Source organism: Microcaecilia unicolor, chromosome 2 (assembly GCF_901765095.1).
Source record: "Microcaecilia unicolor chromosome 2, aMicUni1.1, whole genome shotgun sequence".
Lineage (NCBI taxonomy): Eukaryota > Metazoa > Chordata > Amphibia > Gymnophiona > Siphonopidae > Microcaecilia > Microcaecilia unicolor.
The window spans coordinates 567,159,383-567,176,403 of record NC_044032.1 but is presented as its reverse complement, the minus strand read 5'-3'; the positions used below and the strand labels follow the sequence as shown (position 1 = coordinate 567,176,403).

At 45.7% G+C, this 17,021-nt stretch overlaps 1 protein-coding gene across 1 annotated transcript in view; it reads right to left on the bottom strand.

The window, feature by feature from the left end:
- LOC115461563 (acid ceramidase-like) overlaps positions 1-17,021 on the bottom strand; it is a 321,963-nt gene that overhangs the window by 228,682 nt on the left and 76,260 nt on the right. The window contains exon 5 of the mRNA XM_030191472.1: positions 2,081-2,159. Coding sequence (XP_030047332.1) covers positions 2,081-2,159 — 79 coding nt within the window. The remainder of the gene's footprint in view (positions 1-2,080; positions 2,160-17,021) is intronic.

Below are 17,021 nucleotides of genomic sequence, written 5' to 3'. Positions count from 1 at the left end.
TATATAAAAAGTCTCAATTATATAAATGGCGCCCAAAATTGGGCACAAAAAAATGCATGCTAAGCGCTATTCTATAAACAGCACTCCAAGTTGCGGGTCGTTTATAGAGTAGTGCTTAGTGCTGGGATCCACACCCAAAAGGATTTACACCAACTGAACCCTGTTGTACATCCTCACTCCTAAATTAAGAATGAATCCCCTGAATTCTATAACACCGCGCACAAATCCTAGAATCTCCTGACCTGCCCGTGCCCCTCCCATGGCCATGCCACCTTTTCGGATCCGAATAGAAACATTTACGTGCACCTCTCTACAGAATAGCACTTAGCAAGATGCGTACATAAATTACAATTATTGCCAAGTAGCATCAATTGTTAGCGCCCATTGGCGCTAATTGGCTCGTTCAGCAATTAAATTGTGTGCTCAATTTGGACACACACTCAAATTTGCATGCACAATATTGAGCGCTATATACAGAATTAGGGGATGAGTGCACATACTTGAGGGTACTATGACTGAAGTATGAGCAGCCTAAAGAAAGGCAGCTGCTGTATGTGGGCTTGAAAGAATTTTCTCATGGTCCCTTCCTAGTATATATTTTATTGAAGGATTTATTATTAGTTAACTGACACAGAATGTTTAGAGCAGGGTTTTCCCAGGTTGGGTTTTCAGGATTTTCACAACGAATGTGCATGAGATCTATTTTGCATGCAAATAGATCTCATGCATATTCATAGGGAAAACCTGACTGGATTGCAGCCCTCGAGGACCGAGGTTGGACAACCCTGGTTTTGAGGAATGAAAACATCGTTGGCATTTGTTAGCCCACAATCCTGAAAATGCTAGAAGTATTATGGAATAAAAAAAGGAATTATTCATAATTTGGTACTGCATTCTTGTTGCATGTGTTCTGAAGAATAGTCCAATACATGGACACCCCTTATTGAAATACACATTTTTTAATTCAGCGCTCATTGAAGACATTGGACTGACAACTCTGAGAAACATAGGTTTCCATTTCTCTCGTAGAATAAGGAGAGCCTTGACAGTGGCTGAGCACATTTCCCCACACCACCCTGCTCTAGAGGGAGCACCCCAAGTGCTGGTAGCTTTGCTGATTTAGCTCTAAATGATGGGTCTTGGTGATGTAAACACTTTCCCACCAGCAAGTGGAATGCATCTCCAGTGGTGTAACCCAGAAGTCCATTTTGAGGGGGGGCAAAGATGGACTGAGGTATTCTCTCTCTCCTACCCTCTAACCCCCCTCCATCACTGCAGCAACTACATTAAAGCATGCCTTTGCTGGCAGGGATGTTCTCCTGCGCAAGATCCACCTGTGCTATCAGAACAGTGCTCAAGTTGGAGGCACACTTCAGCCACTGATGTTGGCACTCTTTCACATGCTTAGTCCAGTCGCTCAGACAGCACAGGCAGGACTTGTGCAGGAGAACTCTTTGGCTGGCGAGGCTTGGCATCCCTGCCAGGCATTAAAGCAGGAGGGGCCAAGGCCTTTGAGGGGGCCCAGGCCTCAGAGCCCCACACACACACACCTTGACTATGCCACTGGACATCACCAATTCACATTATAAAGGCCACCAAATGACTTTTGGATGGTAATGGCTTTCAGCCAATGCCAAGATCAGTTGGGTTTAACCTGTGATCTAAAAGTGAAATCCAGTGCCTGTCCTCTGACCTATATAGTTTCTATCCTTTAGTCCAAAGTTTCAGTGTAGAACATGCTCCTTGGGAGAAAGCTACTAGTAATATATATATCTCTCTATATAAAAGGCAAAACCAACGTTCTATGAAGCCTCCAGCCGGAAGTGTGAAGGGGGCGAGATATCCGGTTTCCCTATGAGTGTCTGCCCTGCCCTCTCTGTAACACAGTCAGTGAAGGAAAACAGCAGAGCACGAAATCAAATCGCTGGCTCTGTAACAGTGAAGGACTCAGAGGGGGGAGGGGAGAGAGGCCAGAGGGCAGGGACACACACACTCCCACATGCACACAGAAGAAAACATTGCTAGCCCCCGTTTCATTTGCATCACAAACGGGGCTTTTTTACTAGTATTTTAATATTACCAAGAGGTATTCCAGAGGCATCAGCAATGCCTTGAATTTCTTCATTAAACGGATATGGGATAGAATCCAATAAAAAAGGCTGAAAAAAAATAAAACACACACTGCATTACCAAAGCATTCATGTTGTAGGTCAGTGTTTTAACAGGTATACATATTACAAGCAACATAACTTCAAATGAAAATATGGTGCAAAACTATCCACTTTAATGAAGAGCTCACTCTGTCCCATTAAGATTATGGAAGAGTACCTTTTCATTCCAGGCAAATATGATCTGGACCGGCCTCTCTCATTTTATTTTTTCAGAAACGTTTGAAGAGCAAACTTCTTCAGAAATATTTTCTACAATTGATCTTGATTGAATGTGTATGTTTACATCATGTAATTCAGCCCAAATTGTATTGCTTTCTTTTATGTTAGCCACCTCAAACCCTAGAGCACTTGGCGTGTTATAAATCTATATAATATAATAGAATAGAGTCTTAGTCTGAAATTTGGTTTTCTTAAGTACATAACAGCCGTTCAGAGTCAGACCAAAGTACATCAAGCCCAGCATCTTGTCTCTGAAAGTGGTCATTCTGGGTTACAAGTTTTCCAGCAGAACAATAGAAATAGATCTGTTTGTTATGAAAGAAAGTACTAAAGATCAACTCATGCTACTAATACACAGAGAACTACAGTCCAAGCTCTGCTACCCTTTGCCCTGGAGGACCACCTAACAGCTCCAAGCTTTTCTGGTACACTGGTTACATCTTTAGTTAAAAATACCAACTCAGGGGTCCATGTTCTGTGTGCTAGGAATGCCTTAAACTTGTTTGGAAGTTCTAGCAGGGGAATGCAGCTACTGGTATATCCTTAACTGGTACTTCTATCAGGAAGGTCATCTTCAACCAAGCGCGTAGCCTCAGGACAAAAAAGCATGGAGCAGTAAGGGAGGAAGAGGACACCCATCTAGGCCAGTCAGAGCAGCTAATCAACCAAGCAATCAATGAGGTTATAAGCTGTCACAGCCAGATCACCCTCACATCCATATACCATGAATTCCAGATGCAAGCATCAGTCCACTGATTTGGGCTTATTTCACAGAGAATATCCAAATAGGTTACAGAACCATATCAGTGATTCACTAGCAAACCAATTCAGTACCATTACAAACTAACTGGACAATATTCAAAGGGATATGTTTTGGGAACATTTTTATAAAGTCATTTCATATATAAATGGTTATAAAAGATTACCATCAACAAAAAATGTGAGGTGTTGACATGACAACAATGTACTTTGCCTGTAAGCATATACATGACAAAGTCTAGGCACAATGTGAGCAGAGTTCATAAGTATGCATATATAAATAACATATGCTAATTTACGCATGTACTTAAATAATCTAGGTGCAGACATTTACATCTGCACCTGCAATGTAAGTGTGATTTCTGCTGCTTATGTTTGTGTTTTATGAAGACATAGGTACAGGTGTCTTTATAGAAAGAGCACTTAAGGTGCCTACTTGCCTCCTAAGCTAGGTACCCCCTTATCAAATTACCTCTTAGAAGATAATTTTATAACAGGTCACCTAGACTGAAAGGCAAAATAGGTGCCTAATTTGGGGCTATACTACAACTGCAATAAAAGTGCCAGTGTCTTTGCAAAATAGCCTCAAAAATGCAGCACAAATCACAGCTAAAATGCACCTGAGTGCATTTACACCTGCTTGAGTGGGTGGAAATGTATGCGCAAGAGTACATGCAGAGGCATATCTAATATAATAAAAAAACGCACCCTCAACGTTCTGAGGACAACGTTCTGAAGCCATCTGACGTCACTCCCAGGCTGAAGGGTTCGTGGATTCGTGGTGTGAAGCCTTCAAGCCAGCCAGCCGTCTCTGCCCCGCCCTCGCGTCAAACGTCATGACGTCGAGGGCGGGAAAAAAACACAAACAATTCCGGCAGCGCAGCGTCAGGGAAGGAGGCGGCGCTCCCGACGTCTCTAGCCTTCCCTTCGCTGTGTTCCGCCTTCTTCTGACGTCAAGGATGACGTCAGAAGAAGGCGGAACATAGCGAAGGGAAGGCTAGACGTCGGGAGCGCCGCCTCCTTCCCTGACGCTTCGCTGCCGGAACCGCCACGGAGGTAAATTTAAAAAGAAGAAAAAAAAAAAAAAAGTTGGGGGGAGAGAAGAGGGTGGCCAGTAAAGTTGAACAATGGGAGCGGGAGGGCAGGGGAGAAACGACAGCATGGATGCGAAGGGGGGGGAGAAGAGGGCCGGCCAGGCTGGGACATGGGAGAGAGAGGAGCATGGATGCGAGGGGGGTCATGGAAGGGAGAGAGGGGACTTGCTGGAAAAGGTTGAATGGAGGCGGCAGGGGACAGAGGAGCATGGATGGGCATGGATTGGGAGGGCAGGGCTCAGGGAGAGAGGGGTATTGCTGGATAGGGATGAATGGAGGGGACAGATGGGCATGGATGGATATGGATTGCAGGACAGGGCTCAGGGAGAGAGGGGAATTGCTGGATAGGGATGAATGGAGGGGGCAGGTGACAGAGGAGCATGGATGGGCATGGATTGGGAGGGCAGGGCTCAGGGAGAGGGGAATTGCTGGATAGGGATGAATGGAGGGGACAGATGGGCATGGATGGATATGGATTGCAGGGCAGGGCTCAGGGAGAGAGGGGAATTGCTGGATAGGGATGAATGGAGGGGGCAGGGGACAGAGGAGCATGCATGGGCATGGATTGGGAGGGCAGGGCTCAGGGAGAGAGGGGAATTGCTGGATAGGGATGAATGGAGGGGACAGATGGGCATGGATGGATATGGATTGCAGGGCAGGGCTCAGGGAGAGAGGAGAATTGCTGGAAAAGGATGAATGGAGGGGGCAGGGGACAGATGGGCATGGATTGGGAGGGCAGGGCTCACACTCTCTCTCTCATATACAATGTCTTTCTGACTCTCACTCTCACACACTGTCTCACACTGTATCACATTCACTCTCTATGTGCCACACAGTCACTCACACACTCGCTTGGTCTCATACACTCACTCTCACAGAGAATCTGTCTCTCACACACACTCTCTCTCTCGCCCACACACACACACTACCTCTCACACTGTGTCTCACATACACACTTGCACACACTCTCATTCTCACACACACACTCTCTCACAAACACACTCACACCCAGACTCACTCTCTCTCTCACACACTCACACTTTCACTCTGACTCACAAACAGTCACTCTCACATACACTCTCCCAAACATACACACTCTGAGGAAAACCTTGCTAGCGCCCGTTTCATTTGTGTCAGAAACGGGCCTTTTTTACTAGTATTTTATAAACTACAGGCCCAATATTCAAAAAAAAGGAGCTCCTGAATTTATGCCGCTAAGCTACTAAGTTTGTACCCTCCTTCCAGTCTGCTCTTTCACTTGCCAAACAGGACTACTACATCCACTTGACAAACGCTTGGCTCAAACCCTCGATATCTCTTTGCTACACTGAACTCTTTCCTCAAAGTGCCTTCACCTCCAACCCCCATTCACTTTCTCCCCACACTATGGGAAAATTAGGTTCTTACCTTGGTAATTTTCTTTCCTTTAGTCATAGCAGACGAATCCATTACAAATGGGTTGTGTCCACCTACCAGCAGGGGGAGATGGAGAACACTGAAAACCATAGTGCCTCTAGGACGGCTAGCTCCATCTGCCTCTCAGTATTTTGAAGCTTCCAAAGCAGTGTTAAACTGCAAGTAGCATAACATGAACTTTACTCACAGCGAACAAACGCCCCAGAACAGGAGCAATAACACAAAGGAAGGACAAACTCAACCTCCTGTAGTAGAACAGAAATTCTGAAGACTGTTTTCCAACTTCTCCCAATGAGGGAACATGTCTGCAGGAAAAACTGAACACAAAACAGAGTCAATCAGGGAGGGATCATGGATTCATCTGCTGTGACTAAAGAAAAGAAAATTACCAAGGTAAGAACATAATTTTCCCTTCCTTGTCATCAGCAGCACATGAATCCATTACGAATGGGATGTATCAAAGCAATCCCTAGATAGGGCAGGAACAAGCCACACCACAAACAAGCACCTGTGCTCCAAAAAGCGCATCCCTCCTGGCAGCTACATCCAGCCTGTAATGATGGGCAAAAGAGAGCTTAGAAGCCCAAGTAGCTGCACCACATATCTCTTGAAGAGAGAGTGCTCCTGTCTCAGCCCAAGAGGAAGAAATCGCTCTTGTGGAATGTGCCTTAAAGGCGTCAGGCGGAGGCCGGCCAGATAGCAGATATGCAGAAAAAATGGCTTCCTTAAGCCAACAGGATATAGTGGCTATAGACGCTGGAGACCCTCTGTGAGGACCTGACAACAATACAATATAAAAACTGGAACGGAAAACCTACTACTTACGGGCACAACCAACAGAAAGGAAAGAAAGGACACAACAAACCCAGATACCAAGAGGATAGACAACTAATAAAAATGAATGCATCTTCGTCCCCAACCGAACCCTACCAACCAATACAAATGGGTTATATAAATGCCAGATCTGTAGTTAACAAGACAACGACAATAACAGATTGCTGGTTTCAATGTGATAACCAGTAATGGCTCAGCCATCATGGACCAACACAATACATCGCGCACACAAAATATAACATACTTTGACCTGAGTAAATGGCTACTTAATGGTGGCATTGCAAAACAAAAACATATCAGTGTTGTAGAGCACAATTTTCTCTTTCAGATGATACTGGTCACAAGCTGATTCAGGTAGACTGTTTTTTAATAATTGGCTTTGAACTTTGGTACATTTTACTATTTGCGCTGACAGTGCCAACTTTGAAGAGATCCTGCAGGGTGGTTATAGATGCTGGTTAGTTGCAAATCTGGAAGTATTATGTCCAGCACAAGCATAATGCTTGTTCAAAATTTCAAGTCCATATCTTTGTTTGCATGGAAGTTGTTGCGGTCTGAATATTGGGCCAAACATGTTCCGATGAGTCGCGACCAATTTTGATGCACACTTTGAGTCAACTTGTTTGACTGGATTTTGCATCCATAATGTTAAAATGTATTTCATTGGAATTAGCATCAAAAACTGTACAGGATTTGAATTTTTTTTGCCATTCTTATAAATGTTTGGATTTTATTAGACCCCAAAAATGGCATTTTGGTAAATGTCGCGTGCTTTTCAGAAAAGGGGGTCTAGATCTGCAACTATTGCAGTTAGAGACCTCAAATTTTGGGAAACTTCGTTTAACACCTGACTCGCGCAACAGATAAAATTTGAACAAAATTGGAGAACATGATGGTGGGAACTTTTTTTTAGACCACTTGGCATGGAATGACCTATGAGGGAAAATGGGGCATGCCTGGGGCAGGTGGGAGAATGGGTCTGGGGTTGAAAAGGGGGGCCCTAATGCAAGGCATGTGGATGAAGGGAGCTGGAACTGGGGGCTGAAAAGGAGACAGGGAGAAGCAGCTGGGGCTGAAGCTGGGGGATGAAAAGGGGGGCAGAGAGAGGGGACAGATCCTGGATGGAATGAATAAATAATTATATCAAGAGGGAGGGCAGACCATGGATGGATGGGAGAGGGAGGGCAAATGGTGGATAGAAAGGGCAGACAGGGGCAGATGTGGATGGAAGGCGCAGAGATAGAGGGCAGACATTGGATGGAGGGAACAGCAGAGGGCAGACACTGGATGGCAGAGAGAGAACAAAGACAGATGCTGGATGGAAGGAAGACAGTGAAAAGAAGATGAGGAAAGCAGAAACCAGAGAAACTGTAAATAAAATATATATTTTTATTTTTTTGCTTTAGGATAAAGTAGCATTGTAGCTGTGTTAATAAATGTTTAGAATAGAACATGTAAACAAGGTCATCTTTTTATTGGACTAATTTTAATACATTTTGACTAACTTTCGGAGAGCAAAACCCCCTTCCTTAGGTCAGGATAGGATACTGTAACAGCACTATACTGTATTGACCTGAGGAAGGATGTTTTGGCCTCTGAAAGCTAAATGTATTAGTCCAATAAAATGGTATTATTTTATTTTCTATATTTGTTTTATTTCTATTTGTTAATTTGTAAAGTGGTGATTGGTACTTGTTAGTTTTTTTCAAATTTACATCTGCTGTCTTTATATTTTGCACAGTACTAGGGGACATTTTCTGTTTCTGTGGTGTTGCATTGTATGAAGAATCTGGCATCTTGGGGGTTCAGTTTAATTTTTGTCTAAATAGAAAGTTTATGATTACTTATTCTATAGTGGATTAGGGTGTATCTGTTTGTGAAAAAGACATGGCTTTCAGTTGGCATTGATTGTGCAGGATTGACGATCTGTACTATTCTGTCGGGTTTCGTTTTACAATAGGTGAATTGATATTCTAGTGCTCACTGTAGTGTTTAAGATGCTTTACTTTTCCTTGTGTGACTTGTAGAAATGACTGATTATGTTATGGTAGAATTGCTCTATAGGTCCTGAGTGTTTTGTATTCTCGGCATGCCTAGTACTGGATTTTGGAGGGGGTGTTAAAAAATGACCAGCCCCAGGTGTCAACTACCCTAGCTACGCCACTGCAAATACAGTCTGTTTTTTCTCTGGCCCCTCAGATATTGTCGGCACTCTCTCTCTAGGGATGGATCCCAGCCTAGCCCAACAATATCCATTAACCCCTTCCTGGGTTCCCTCTGGACATACATCACAACAAGTACTTTCTGCATGGACTTCAAGGTTCTCTCCTATCTTGATAGTCTTCCCATATATTCTCTGGAGGATTAAGCTTGAGCCACACTGCTTCTTTCTTGATCCTCTCCTACGGTATTGCATTTTAGCTTAAAATGGAGTCCTAGTCTCTCCAGGAGATCCCTCCTAGAAACCTCTGTATCAGGGCCTCCTAGATCTATTTAGCTTCAAGGCTTTTAGCTCCCGCCTGATCTGAGCCCCGCCGCTCTAACAGTATTTTCCTCGGCCTCCACCTCAGCAGACTAGCGGCACCTGCCGAAAAGAGGCTGAACTGCACCAGTGAGGGAGTGTTTCCTGGCCCTACGTCACTCACTCCCATCACAGACCCCAATAACTGTGTCAAGTAAATGCAGGAGGGGTACGCATAAAATGACAGTATTCTGCACGTTACATGTTTAAATGGCAGTCCCACCCAAGTTAATGCCCTCTTGCACTTAGATGTCATGTCATTTACTCATGCTTTTACAGAATAGCACTTAGTTGCCTTCTGCCACTTATGCGCATTAAGTGTACATTTACTGTTAAAAGTGCTAGTATTCCATATGTTTACACACTTAAAATGGTGCATAAATTCAGGCACCCAGTTATAGAACTAATGTACCATTGTGTTGAACCACAGCATTTGGACTTTAAACATAGGGTCCCCAAATAAGGCCCATGGGTCAAATGCACTCTCTACAAGCTTTTCCTGTCCCCACATTGATTCCTTCTCTCTCCTTTCCTGCTGAGCTTTCACACTACTTGTCTCCTCCTTCATGTCCCTCTTTTGGGAAAGTGGCAACAGCCTCAGAAATAAATACTACTAATCATTTCTATAGCGCTACTAGACATACACAGCTCTGCACACATTATGCAGGTACTTTCTCTGTCCCTAGAAGGATCACAATCGGAGCAACAGAGCCAGAATAACCACTAGGACAGGAGCCCGACACTGCAAATCCTGCCAAAAGTGATTCCACCTATCTATCTTAGATCCCTACAATCAGAGCTCAGGCCCGGCTTGTCAGTACCTGGGAGGAGATGCTCCCTGCGCTTGGTAGTGCAGAGGTGGGGGTTGCCTCTTTCCATGTTATAGGGCTTCAGCACTGCACCCTGCTCTTGGAAACACAGAGGTGACAGTGAGAGAGGAAAGAGGAGGACAGGGATGGAAAAGACAAGTAAGAGAAGACAGATCAGAAAAAAGGGAATGGAAGGAAGGGGCAAGAAAGTGGAAAGACAGGAAAGGTAAAAAAATAAATAAAACAAGAGGAGAGTATATTGGGTGAAGTAAGTGGAAGAATGTGCTGCTTAAGAGTTGGTATGGATGGACAGACTGGATAGGCCATATGGATTTTATCTGATGTCATTTTCTACATTTTATATGGAAACACCCCACCATGTCATCTGGCTATTTCCCCACTCCCCCAGGGGGAAGAAGCTGGGGGGAAAGGGAACAGGAAATAGGGTTATCTGTCTCATTACTGGGAACTATGACTCCTGCCACCACATAAGCAGTTTGCGTATTGCAGAAGTTGTATACAATTTTGTAGTGGCTTGAAAGTGTTGTTAAAACAGATGAAACAAAACAAACCAACCCATATAAAGAATGATCATGTGCTTGATAACACATAGATGTGCCCGAGGCAGAAACTGACTGTCCTGCCACTACATCCGTGTAACCTAACCTGCGCTGCTATAGACTTCAAAATGACCAAACTAGTTTTTACTTTATCTAAGGAGGGGGGAAGTTAGTGACTGGTATTATGTACATCAACAGAAAGGGACTGTTACAGCATGCCTGCTATAGACCTTGTAACTTAAACAAGATGTGAGGAACTGGTCTAATCATACCGGAACTGGCGTATCGCCATCAAGGTATCATGTAAGTCACATTGAGCCTGCAAAAAGGTGGGAAAATTTGGGATACAAATGCAATAAATAAATAAACTGTATAGATAGGTGGCTAATTTCTATTTATCCCAGTTAACTTTGTACTACCCTTCTTGCCCCTATCTATATATCTATATCTATCATTTGCTCTTGCCCCCTAAGCTATATACTAAGATGTTTTATTGTACTGTAAGAACAGCATTAGCATCATATCTGTGTTATTTGAATGTTCTAATGCGTGAACTTATTAGAAGTGGGCATTTAGTGCACTATTAATTTGATGAATTTTTCAAAACTTTATCTAGGATTAAACTTTTTAATACTGATCAAAACTTTTAACTCCCCTCTGTTGTCCAGTGTTCTGTCCTCTGACAGTCTTGCACTAGTTTATAATGTGACCCTAAAATGTGTTTAATGCCTTTATTGTCATTCTCACTTCTAAGGATCTTCATTGCTGCAGTTCCCACTGCAAAGATACGTGAACAATGCATTGTGTATAATGTAGTTCATAGGCAATACAGCCACACTTGTCTATCTGTATAAGAACTGTTACTGTTGGTTTGTGCTGCTGCCCAGAACTCCTCTCTTTCTCAGCCAAGCTTGGCTCCTTTGTCTACCTGCTATCATTTCCTGGTCATTCTTACTCTCTCTGTCCTGAGAGGTCAGCCAGGTACGACCTTTCCAATCAAGGGCTGTCTTCTGGGACCACCCTTGCAACCTGGTGGCAGGCTCTGTCCCCATTGGTCTTTACCTCCTCCTCCCTGGGCCTGTGTGAGCTCTTCTTGACCCCTCCCTTTCTCTCTCCATGAGGCATTCTCCATCTTGCTTCAGACAGCACTTGTCCTGCTAAAACTCCCTGGAACGAACTTGTTTTTTTTTCCTAAGGAGATATTGCACTCTCCAGTCACCCAGCTCTGAGCTACACCCAGCTCTGAGCTACTTCTACCTGTCCAACTATTTTCTCACCTCTGCAATAAAGCTGCCTCTCCTCAGATTTCTACCTCCAACCACTGTTACAGCTCTCAGAATTACGGAGTCTCCGTGCCCTGGGGCAACACTTCTGAACATCTGACTGTGAGTAAAGAAACTTCAGAAAATAAAGAGGCTTCAGGTGTGTTCTGGTGTGCCAAGGTTATACTTCAAGATATTGAGACTTTACAGTTAACAAGTCTTAAGAGGCTTGACATCCAGCATTGCTTTCTCTCCTCTGCCTATCCTATTTCACCTTGGCATAATGTAGCAGAGGGAAGGCATCTGCGTCAGTTGCAAGCAACATGCGGGAATCACTGTCAGAGACCCTACAGCCAGATAATAAATGAAGGTGGGAGAGAGGGAGGGGGGAGAGATGCTGAAACTGTGTGCTGGGGGGGAGGGGTCAGCAGCAGCAGGAGAGGAGAGAAATGGGTGTCTGTGTGTGTCAGGATTAACAGGTTTAGCAGCAGAAGGGGAAACACCCGTGTATGTACAGGGAAAAATGAAGCAGGAGAGGAGAAAGGTAGGTACCTGTATGGAAAAGAGGGGAGGGGGAGCAATGTGCTGTGGGAAGGAAGTGTATGTATGCAACTTTTCATTATATTTGGTATATTTTAAAAAATTTCCCTGCAGTGGAAATTTACTAGTACCAAACTATCCAGCCCACAGGTGTGATTAATAATGTGATTAAAATTCACAATACCATGATCAAATTTTGATCAAGATTTTTAATCGCTGCCCACCCCTATTTGAATATCATGTTGTGAAGGATAATCAGACACGCTGAGCATTTGTTCAAAAGGATGTTTAGATCAACATAAAAAAAATTTGAAAAGCATGTGTCCAATATTCATGCCATGATTAAGCGCGATTAATCGTGCAATTAAAAATGTAATAATATGATTAATTGCAATTAAAAGTTTTAATCATTGCCTACCCCCAGTACTTATTAGGTGTTTCATTAGTATTATGCTGACATTGTATTATATCTATGTTATCTGAATATTCTTCCATGCTGTCTACTATGGTATTTGTATTGTACTGACATTTATCATATCTGTTATATGATATGTATATTTCTGATATGGTTTCATGTTAGTCCTATTTGCGCATTAAAAATGTTTGAGTTAAAACACAGCAAAATAACATCATTCAAATGAAAAAATGTGTCAGAATTTTGCAGTCATTGTAAATGCTCAAATGTCCACCCCCAGCTTTAAACACAGGCCTTCAGTCGCTTTGGAAATGTATTTATTTATTTTAATAGCCTTGTTGATCAGTCCCTGTGGCAGGCTGTCCTAGATCATCTGCAGCGCTTCCTTAAATTAGGCAATTGTTTGCGGATTTGGTGGAGCTTGTGATCAACCCAGACATGGTAGTTCAAGGGGTTTAGGTACAGTGAATTTGTTTACAGAAGTATATGTCACTATGACATCATTAATAGTAAGCTGGTACTCCCTTTTTTTCAAAATAATGGTAGTTTCACAGTGCAAACTGCTGGGTGGTCATACTAAAAAGTCTAACTTTGCCATGTTAAAAGATGGGAAAATTAGGTTCTTACCTTGATAATTTTCTTGTAGTCACAGCAGATGAATTCATTAACTGATGGGTTGTATCCGCCTATCAGCAGGTGGAGATAGAAAACACTGAAAGCACATGGTGTTCCTGGACGCCCAACCCCCTCTGCCTTCAGTATATTAAATTTCCAAAGCAGAGCAGGGGCGTATCTGCGTGGGGCCACAGGGGCCTGGGCCCCCGCAGATTTCGCCCTGGCCACCCTCCCGCCGCCAGCCCTCCCCCACTGCCGTTTCTTACTTTAGCGCCGAGGTCCGCTTCCTCCTGAGCCTTTAAAAATATTTCTTCAGCTGGCGGGGGACCCCAACCCCCGCCAGTCAACCCGAGGTGACGTCTTCAAAGTTCTTCGTCCGGCGTGGCCGACGTGCTGGAGTTGAGCGGCTGAATCCAGTTCGGAGTCTGACATCGCACGCACGACGTCAGACTCCGGACTGGATTCAGCCGCTCAGCTCCAGCACGTCAGCCACGGCGGACGAAGAACTTTGAAGACATCACCTCGGGTTGGCTGGCGGGGGTTGGGGTCCCCCGCCAGCTGAAGAAATATTTTTAAAGACTCAGGAGGAAGCGGACCTCGGCGCAAAAGTAAGAAATGGCAGCGGGGGAGGGCTGGCGGCGGGAGGGGGGTGGAGAGAGTCGTTGGTGGCGGTGGGGGGGGGGGGTCCGGTAATGGCGGTGGCAGCTGCGGTGGGGGGGGAGGTCGGTGGCGGCGGGGGGGAGAGGCTAAAACGTGCCCCCTCCCTCTGGCTTTGGCCCCCCCTACCACCGGAGGCCAGATACGCCCCTGAAGCAGAGTGAATAAGAAAGGCAAAACAACATAAACTTTCCTCACAGAGAACAAACGCCTCTGAACCGGAGCAATAACCAAACAAAGGAGGGACGTTATCAACCTCCTGCAATACAAACAGCATGTAGTAACTCTGATAGCTTGTCTTCAAGTACTCCTGATGAAGCACAATGTCTGTATGCAACATCTGTACAAAAACTAAAGTCAGACAGGAGTCAACTGCTGTGACTAAAGGAAAGAAAATTATCAAGGTAAGAACCTAATTTTCCCTTCCTTGTCATCAACAGCAGATTAATCCATTAACTGATGGGATGTACCAAAGCACTCCCTAAGTAGGGTGGGAACAGGCAACTCCGCGAGCAAGCACTTGCGCTCTAAAATGCGCATCCTGCCGCGCTGCCACATCCAGTCTGTAATGCCGCACAAAAGAGCTGAGAAGCCCAGGTAGCCGCACGACAGGTCTCTTGAAAAGAAAAGACACCCGTTTCAGCCCATGAAGAGGACATTGCCCTTGTACAGTGCGCTTTAAACCCTTCGGGCGGCGGCGACCGCCCTGAAAGCAGATAAGCAGAAAAAATGAGTTCCTTAAGCCAGCGGGCTATAGTGACATCTGTAGATACTGCCACAGAGCCCTGCGGACATCCAAAAGGTGCAATTGCCCAAAGGAGTCAGGAAACTCTTCCTTACAAAAAGGAAGGAAGAAAAATGGGCTGGTTCAGGAGAAAAGCTGAAACCAACTTAGGCAGAAAGGAAGGCACCGTACGAACAGTTACCCCAGATTCCGAGAACTGTAGAAAAGGATACCAACAGGAAAGAGCCTGAAGCTCAGACACTCTTCTTGCCGACGTCATTGCCACTTTAAAAAACTGTCTTGAGAGTCACATCCTTCTCAGAAGCCCGTTTAAGAGGCTCAAACAGAGATCGCTGGAGCGCCTTCAACACGAGCCCCAGGTACCAAGCCAGACAGGGCAACCGCAAAGGAGGACGGAGCCAAAGCGCCCCTCTAAGAAAATTAGACTATATCCGGATGAGCAGCAAGGGACAAGCCGGAGACTTTCCCATGGAAGCAGGCCAACGCTGCCACTTGACCTCAAAGGGAATTGTAGGCCAGGCCCTTTTGTAGCCCGTCCTGCAAAAAATCCAGCAAAAGCGAGACTGTTGCCAGAGTCGGCGAGATAGACTTTGGAGTACACCATGCCTCAAAGTGTGCCAGATCCAAGCTTAAGTCGCAGAGGTAGACCACGAGCGAGCCTGCAAGAGCGTGGCAATAACCTTATTAGAATAGCCCTTGTCCCTCAATTGCGCCCCCTCAAGAGCCAGGCCGTAAGACCAAAACAGCAAGGATCTTCCTTAGTCACCGGACCCTGAACAAACAAGTTCGGAACCAGAGGCAAAGGAAGAGGCGCGTCGGATATCCACGTACCAAGGACGCCTTGGCCAATCCGGGGCGATGAGAATCACCAATCCTCGGTGCAGGCGAATCCGAAGTAGTACTCGCCCTATTAAGGGCCAAGGAGGGAACACATACAGGAGGCCCGAGGGCCAAGATTGAGCCAGGGCATCCAACCCCGCCGAGCGAGGATCTCTCCTTCTGCTGAAAAAGTGAGGAACTTTGGCGTTTACGCTTGACGCCATGCGGTCCAAGCCTGAAGTCCCCCATTTGGCACAAATCTGAAGAAAAACTTCTTCTGCCAGTTCCCATTCCATCGGGTCAATTTGATGTCTGCTGAGGAAATCAGCTAGTACGTTGCACTGACTGGCTATGTGAACCACGGACAGCAGCTCTAGGTGGCGCTCGGCCCAGTCGCAGATCTGAGACGCCTCCGCAGCCAGGGCCCTGCACAGAGTGCCGCCCTGATGATTGATGTAGGCCACTGCTGTTGTGTTGTCCAACAGAACTCGGACAGGAAGACCCTTCAGCGTCCTGTGGAAGGCCAGAAGAGCCTGGAATATCGCTCTCAGTTACAAGTGATTGATGGACAATCCCGCTTCCATGGTGGACCACAGACCCTGAGTATAGCGTCCCCGGCAATGAGCTCCCCAGCCCGAAAGGCTGGCATCCATTATCACCAGACACCAAAAAGGAAGAGCCAGTGTCACCCCCTGCCGCAGCATGCTGTCGGAAAGCCACCAATGCAAACTGCGCTGGGCCGCAGGAAGCCACCTTAGTCTGCGTTGGTATTCCTGGGAAATCAGAGACCATTGCTGAAGCAGAGCAAGCTGCAGCGACCTCATGTGAGCTCTCGCCCAGGGAACCACCTCTATAGTGGGCGTCATTGATCCCAGGAACTGAACAAAGTCCCAAGCTTGAGGGCGAGGCATCCGCAGGATGACCTGATTCTGAAGCTTGAGACACCTGTGGTCAGGAAGAAAAACAAACCCCGAAGCTGTGTCAAACCAGACCCCCAAATACTCGAGAGACTGAGAGGGGGGGGTCAGGTGACTTTTGGGCATATTGACTACCCAGCCCAGAGTCTGAAGAACTGTAACAACTCTGGCTGTGGCAAGTCGGATTTCGTCTGCCGAATCCGCTCTGAGAACCAGTCGTCGAGATAAGGGTGAACTCTGAAACCTTCTCGCCTGAGACAGGCAGTCACCACTACCATCACCTTGGAAAAAGTCAGAGGGGCAGTTGCCAGGCCGAAAGGCAAGGCGCGAAACTGGAAATGTTGGCTCAATACCGCAAACCGGAGAAACCGCTGATGCAGCGGCCAGATGGGAATCTATATAAATAATTCCCACCTGTGAAGCTCACTCCATGCCAGACTGAAGCCCCCCTGATTAAGCCTGCCCCTGAAGCCCCCCCCCCCCCCCCCCCGTAGTGCTCTTGGGAAATCTGCTGCTCTTGGGACCTGCTTCTCTCTGCTGAACTCCACACACACATCCAGACAAGACTTCTCTCCAGGCTCCAGCAACCAACTTTAAAAGAAAAGACTTCTACAGCAGAGAGGATTTCCCCTGCATCACTTCAACCAGCTACCAACTTCTATCAAAGA